We start from the raw sequence: 6,047 nt of genomic DNA, 5'->3' as shown, positions 1-6,047 counted from the left end.
TGTGCTTGCCGAAGCGGCGAGGGCGCGATATGTCGTTTGAGGGGACCCCCGCCGGTGTCTGCTTGTGCGTCTGTGTGTGTTTACCCCAATGCGCATTGTGCTGCTTTCAGTGCCGTCCATCCATCGATCTACTTTTCCCTTTGATACTTAGTTCCCTCGTGATTCTCTAGTGCATCATCATTATCACCAGTCCATTTTGCTACAACAGTTATATCTTTACCACACAAAATGGCAGCCGGAAACAGCCGCATCTGGTTCTTTACCATCCACAGTCTGACACATCTCCTGCTGTACGTCGTGCCAGAGACACTGTACAACTTGCTCTTCCGCTGGCCTATCTGCGCGCTTGAGTGGATGATAGGCGTGAAGGAGCTGACACTCGCGCCGCGAAAGGAACGTCTGATACATGCGGTGGGTAGCCGCAGTGACCGCACCAATTACGACACATTCAACTTGAAACCGTGCATGTACTATGAGGATCCCATGTACAGCGGGCACGTGCACACTTCCCTTGGTGCCCTCCGCCCACACGTTGGCGTGGCGTACCGCCGCGAGACGCTGTCAGCGGTAGACGGCAACCCGCTCTGTGTCGACTGTTTGACACCAGAAGCAGGAAATGTGGACGCAAAGGCCCTAGTGCTAATCCTCCCCGGCCTTACTAGCTCTTCTAGGGCAGCCTACGTGCAACATATGGCTTCGGAGCTCTGCCACAAGGGCTACCACGTCGCAGTATTGAATGCGCGTGGGGTCGGTAATACGCCTCTTGAAAAGCCTCAGATATTTAGCGCCCTGTACACCGCAGACGTGCGGCATGTGATTAAGACACTCTTCAACCCGGCTGAGGTGCGGAAGCGGCTCCAGTCAGACCAGCCAAGGCCCCTNCGCAGACGTGCGGCATGTGATTAAGACACTCTTCAACCCGGCTGAGGTGCGGAAGCGGCTCCAGTCAGACCAGCCAAGGCCCCTGTTCGTGGTGGGCTTCTCGCTGGGCGGCGTTATACTCTGCAAGCACCTTGGGGAACAGGGTGCAAAGAAGGAGAACAGCCATATCACTGCGGCATTTGCCCTCACGACGCCGTTTGACCTCAACTCCTCGGACGAGTGCATGTCTCACTCCTACTACCGTGGCGCCTTGCTCAAGGGCCTGTGTTCGTACGGCAGGCGGCACAGGGCCATCCTTGCGCAGCTGCCAGGCGTTGACGGCGAGAAGGTGTTTGGCGGACCTCACCCGCTCATCGACCAGATTAGTTCCATCGTCGAGTTTGACCGCTGCATCACTGCCCCACACTTCGGTTTTAATTCACCCGAAGAGTACTACCGCGCCGCCGACTGCTTCGTTTCGCTGGAAACGACACAGACTCCCATTATGTGTATCACTGCGCGTGACGATCCCATCTGCGGCAGGCCGCCGAAAATCCGTCGCTGGGAGAAGCTGGCGAATATAAATTCCAACGTTGTGTACGTGGAGATGCCGAGTGGTGGGCACATCGGCTTCCTGGGCAACCCCGTCGCCGAGCTGCGACAGTTGCCGAACGCCGGGGAACGGCTTGTGCTGCAGGGCATCGAGGGCTTCTGCAAGAAACTCGAAGGGAACTAGGATTCACGCTTGACATGCAGGGGCCGCATCTCATATATAGATTCCTCCACCACTCAGTTCACACGAAAGGTGGAATGATGAGGGTGTCGTGCGTGTGTGTCTTGTTGATATATATATATATATCTTTATCTATATATGTATGTGTGTGGTTTCTTATTTTGTTCTTTCATTCGTAATTGTGAGCAGGTTGATTTAAGGCTTGCTGTCTTTTCTCCCCCGTTTTATCGCGCGAAGAAATGGGTTTGTGATACGGCCACAACGGGAGCTAATAGCTATTGGATGGTGGGAACGGTGATCTTGGACCCAAGAGTCCTCTGCTGCCTGTTCGTTCGCTTTTTTGGCGCTTATGTTGTCTTGTTTTTGTTTTTGTTTCTCTTTTTTCCTTGTCTCTTTTTTGTTTTTTCTTCTATGAGGTTCGCCTTCCGCCCCTCAGTGTCAACGGTGGTNAGAGGTGCAGAATGCCGGGAGGTCTTCTCCCCCCTGGCGAAGCGCCACCAGACGTATCGGAGGAAAACGTGGACGAGAGGACAGACGCCCGCAGTGTTGAGCGGGATGTTGACGCCACAGTGTCGGCGGGTTCCATGACATATTTGCCGCTTCATTTGCCACCGGAGCACACCACGCCGCCGCGTATTGCTGGGAATCCAGACAGAACGGCAAGACTGAATCGTAGTGAGGTTGTTAGCGTTGCGGTGGCACCGGTGCCTCTCACTGGGGGCACAACAGAACCAACGACAACGGCAGCAACAGGAATGGAAAATACAAAGTATGAGGGGTGGGCGGCGAGACAACTCTCCTCTGAGGAGATGCAAGGCTTATCTGGCGAATTTCTGTCATTCCTGCAAGGTGAATTTGACACGGTGTACAATACTGCCGTGGAGCAGACGAAACAAGGGAAAGCAAATACTTCCGGCCAAGAGATCAACGAACTTGTTATAGCGTATCGTCAACAGCAACAGCCAGTCTACGAGGCGGAGCTGGAGAGTCGGCGGCAGGAGTTCGCGGTGCAGCTCCAGGAAGAGCAGCGGCTGTTGAGGCAGACGTCGTACCAGCGCCAGGCGGAGGCGCTGCGGGCGCAGCACAAGGAGAAGAGGGCGGAGTACCAAAACCTCCTGGAGCAGTATTATGCCTGCCGCGAGGAGGCGCGTGTCAAGTGCGCCTCCCTGTTCTTGCATCACGACTCCCAAAATATGCGTTTCACCTCTACTGAGGCGGCGGCACTCCGCACTCCCGCGGAGTCGATGCAAAAGGAGCAGCTCAAGCACCTCCGCCAAGTGTTGCAGCAGTTACAGTTAAAATTGCCCTCAGCTGAGCACGAGGCGCGACGTTGTTCTTCGCGGAGGGAGATGGCTGTCTCATCTGCGGCTGCGCGCGTACAGCGGCAATACATCAACATCATTTCGGAGCAGCATCAAGAGATAAAGATGTTGCAGCACTGGCGCGATGCGATGCGGCGATTAGAGCGAAACGCGGAGGAGAGCATCGCAGCGAACGCTGAGCAGCTTCGGCAGCGGCAAGAGTACCTGCAGCGCGAAGAAGTACATCAACTTCCATCTCCTGTGATTGCCGCTCAGGATGGATCTGTGGCAACCCCGGAGCAGCGAGGGTGTTTTAGGAAGGGCCTTTTTGACGACTTGTTGTGAGTTGCAACAAGAAAAAAACCCACCCATACAACTCAGGTGCATACACTGGTTTTTTTTGTTTGCTTTCCGTATCGTAGTTGTACAGTTTTCTTCTCGGGCGCTCTTCTGTACGTGTGTCTGTGCCTGTGCCTGTGCCTGTGTCTCTGTCTCTGTGTGTGTGTGTGTGTGTACTGCATTTGCAGTCTGTAAGGGTCTCCTGGCCCTCTTCTACCGGTTTTAGCGCCGTCGCTTCTCATGCTTGTTTTATTCCTGCTCTTCCTTTGCACTCTCTTTGAGCCAAGGGTTGCGGAGTAGATGGTACCAAAGATTATTTCCTTGAGCCCAACCTTTCTGCACCTGCTGCGGGTGGACAAGAAGACCGCCTACGCCCTTCGGCCGTGCTTTGCGACACGCCTCGACGTGTACTCGGCCTCAGCTCAAAGTGTTGGCGTTGATGGGGGATGGGTGCCGTGTGCGTTGGTCATAGCGCAGAGCGGACAACTGTATTTGTTTGACATCAGCGACGGGCGCATCATTAACGCTGCGTTGCTGTGTCTTGGTGCAATGCTGGACACTGAGAAGGTACGTGTCGAAATCACCATTCAAATCTCGCGTGACGTGGAGAACGGTATGCAGCACTTGTATATCTTCTGCAAGCAGCCGCTGCTTCTGACGCATCTTTGCGAGGCCGGCGGCGGCAAAGGCAGTGTAACGAAGCAAAGCCGGGTGGGTGCTAGTGGCACAGCGGCTGGCAGTGGTGATGTTGGTGGTAACGAAGCGGGTGATTGCATGGCCGGAATATACCCTCCTTTTGCGTATGTCATGCGTTTTCACTGCAGGAATGCACCCGTGGCCCTGCAGATGATTCGCATCATTACCATGTTCGCGGATCCAAAGAATGGAGAACTTGTCCTTCAACAGATGAAGGTGTCATTGGAGGAACAGCTGAAGGATCCTTCTGTAGTCGATCCTGTCGTTTCTGTCCCACAACATCAGCAGCAAGAACGAGAGAGACACGGGCTGGTCACAGGCGTCATGAAGGTGGTTCCTTTCAAACGGGTCCTTCCGGCCTGTCGATCCTGCGATTCTGTGTTGCGCATACAGGATGTTGCAAAGTATGAAAGGAAGCGAATTTCCGCCGCTGGTGAGCGCATCGAGATCCCCCCGCCGTTGGACCCTAGTTCCCCCCTGCGTCCCATGTCGATGCCTGCGTTCGACGACGGGGAGGAAGAGCCGAGGGACGGCGGAGGCGCCACGGGCTGCCCGACGCGGAGCCCCTTGCTGCGCTTAAGGCGTCCCTCCGAGACAAGTGCTGGTGCCCCCACCGCCTCCCTGGCGCCGGATCTGCTCCTCACACGTTTTTACGAAGAGATGCAGCATATGCCGCACTTCGTGCTCCCCCACGCGGAGGATGTTCTCCCCACTTACGGACTCCCGGGTTTTGAGGCGCAGTACGCGATGTTTCTTGTGCAGCCAAAAATGATCCGCTTTGTGGAGCGCTGCGTGGAGCGGCTGCTGGAGGCCTTCCCCGGCATTCCCGTTGGGCCGCAGAGCCTACCCCTCGCGCGAGAGGCCGTTCACCACGAACTGCGACTGTACTTTGGTGCTGCCTATCGTGAATTATGCGACACAACAAGAACGCGTATCCAGAGTATCTCGCCTGATCAAATTGCTTTTGAAAAGGAGCGCGTTGCGATGCAAAAGGCACATGAGGCGTCCCTTCAAGTGCTGCTTGCAGAGTATGAGGCGAATCGGCATCGTATGATGGAGGCGGAGACGCAAGTGTTCTTCGGCGCCAACCATGAGATCAAGTCCGTCACTACGGGACATCCGCTGCCACCGGTGTGTGCGGAGGAGACGACGGAGTGGGTAGCGGACGTGACGCAAGCTTCTGATGAATTGAAGAAGCTGCAGTCTGACATTGAGCGGTTGAAGTGCGCCATCGCGGAGGACGGTGAGTTGGTGACAACTGCGGTTCCAATGTTAGACGGTGGGAGAAAGGATGCCAACAGACAGTTTGTATCGGTGCAGGAAGAGGCGGCGTGCCTACTGAGCCAGATACAAGAGAAGCAGGACATGCTGGCGCGATTGCAGATGCAGGTCAGTAAGGAGGACACTGAAGGAATGAGTGGTGTGACGGAGGATGACGGCACCATAGAGAAGATACGCACAGAGTACAACGTATCAGTCTTCCAGCAACAGGAAGAGATTGACCAGCTGAAGCTCGAGTTGCAGCAGAGTGCAGCGTCGTTTGGAATCAACGCTCGTTGGATGGAAGATCAAAACCGGCAGCAGAGCGTGGTGAGTGAAATCCTGGACCGTTCTTATCGCATATGACTCTACATGATGATTTTCTATTTCGATTTAAACCCTTCTCCCACAACACGTTTCTTTTTTGCTTTTCTTTTTCTTTTACCTTTCTCTCGACGGTGTGCCCCTCACGCGGCCTTGTGTCTTTCCGTGTGTAAATGTGTGTGTGTGTGTCTGCTGTATGGACTGTTCTGTACCGCACCTCTGGCGGGTTGGGGACAGACTTCACAGCCAAGAAGAAAAAAAAAACAGGTAGAAAAGGGGAATTGTTGCCCATAATAGGCCTGGCAAGTGCGACTGTACACTTTGTTCGTTTTTTTTTTTCTTTCTTTCTTTTTTATGCGTTTTCCGTTGCTTCTCTTCTCCTGTTTCTGCGGAACTAAACCCAGGTACACCGTGTTTTGAAGAGGAAGACAAGAATAGGCCAACAGAAGGACCCAAGCAGAGATAAATAGTACGACGGTGAGTAACATCACGAAAGAAATGCATTCAGCAGCAGCAGCAGCAGCAGCAGCAGC

At 54.3% G+C, this 6,047-nt stretch overlaps 4 protein-coding genes across 4 annotated transcripts; all 4 read left to right on the top strand.

Moving 5' to 3' along the window:
* Positions 1–228: 228 nt before the first annotated feature.
* DQ04_01161100 (hypothetical protein) lies at positions 229–906 on the top strand (the record flags this gene model as incomplete). Its single annotated transcript, XM_009310312.1, has 1 exon — positions 229–906. The coding sequence occupies one exon, from the start codon at positions 229–231 to the stop codon at positions 904–906; it is 678 nt and encodes a 225-aa protein (XP_009308587.1).
* Positions 907–1,105: 199 nt separating this feature from the next.
* DQ04_01161090 (hypothetical protein) lies at positions 1,106–1,597 on the top strand (the record flags this gene model as incomplete). Its single annotated transcript, XM_009310311.1, has 1 exon — positions 1,106–1,597. One exon carries the CDS (start codon positions 1,106–1,108, stop codon positions 1,595–1,597), a length of 492 nt encoding a protein of 163 aa, XP_009308586.1.
* Positions 1,598–2,055: 458 nt separating this feature from the next.
* DQ04_01161080 (hypothetical protein) lies at positions 2,056–3,240 on the top strand (the record flags this gene model as incomplete). The annotated part of the gene is made up of 1 exon (XM_009310310.1): positions 2,056–3,240. The coding sequence occupies one exon, from the start codon at positions 2,056–2,058 to the stop codon at positions 3,238–3,240; it is 1,185 nt and encodes a 394-aa protein (XP_009308585.1).
* Positions 3,241–3,534: 294 nt separating this feature from the next.
* On the top strand, positions 3,535–5,556 carry DQ04_01161070 (hypothetical protein; the record flags this gene model as incomplete). The annotated part of the gene is made up of 1 exon (XM_009310309.1): positions 3,535–5,556. One exon carries the CDS (start codon positions 3,535–3,537, stop codon positions 5,554–5,556), a length of 2,022 nt encoding a protein of 673 aa, XP_009308584.1.
* Positions 5,557–6,047: the final 491 nt, after the last annotated feature.

The sequence above is a fragment of the Trypanosoma grayi genome (assembly GCF_000691245.1).
Source record: "Trypanosoma grayi strain ANR4 Tgr_116_V1, whole genome shotgun sequence".
NCBI classification, from domain to species: Eukaryota; Euglenozoa; class Kinetoplastea; order Trypanosomatida; family Trypanosomatidae; genus Trypanosoma; species Trypanosoma grayi.
Note: the sequence above shows the minus strand (reverse complement) of the source record. Positions and strands in the feature narration are given on the sequence as shown.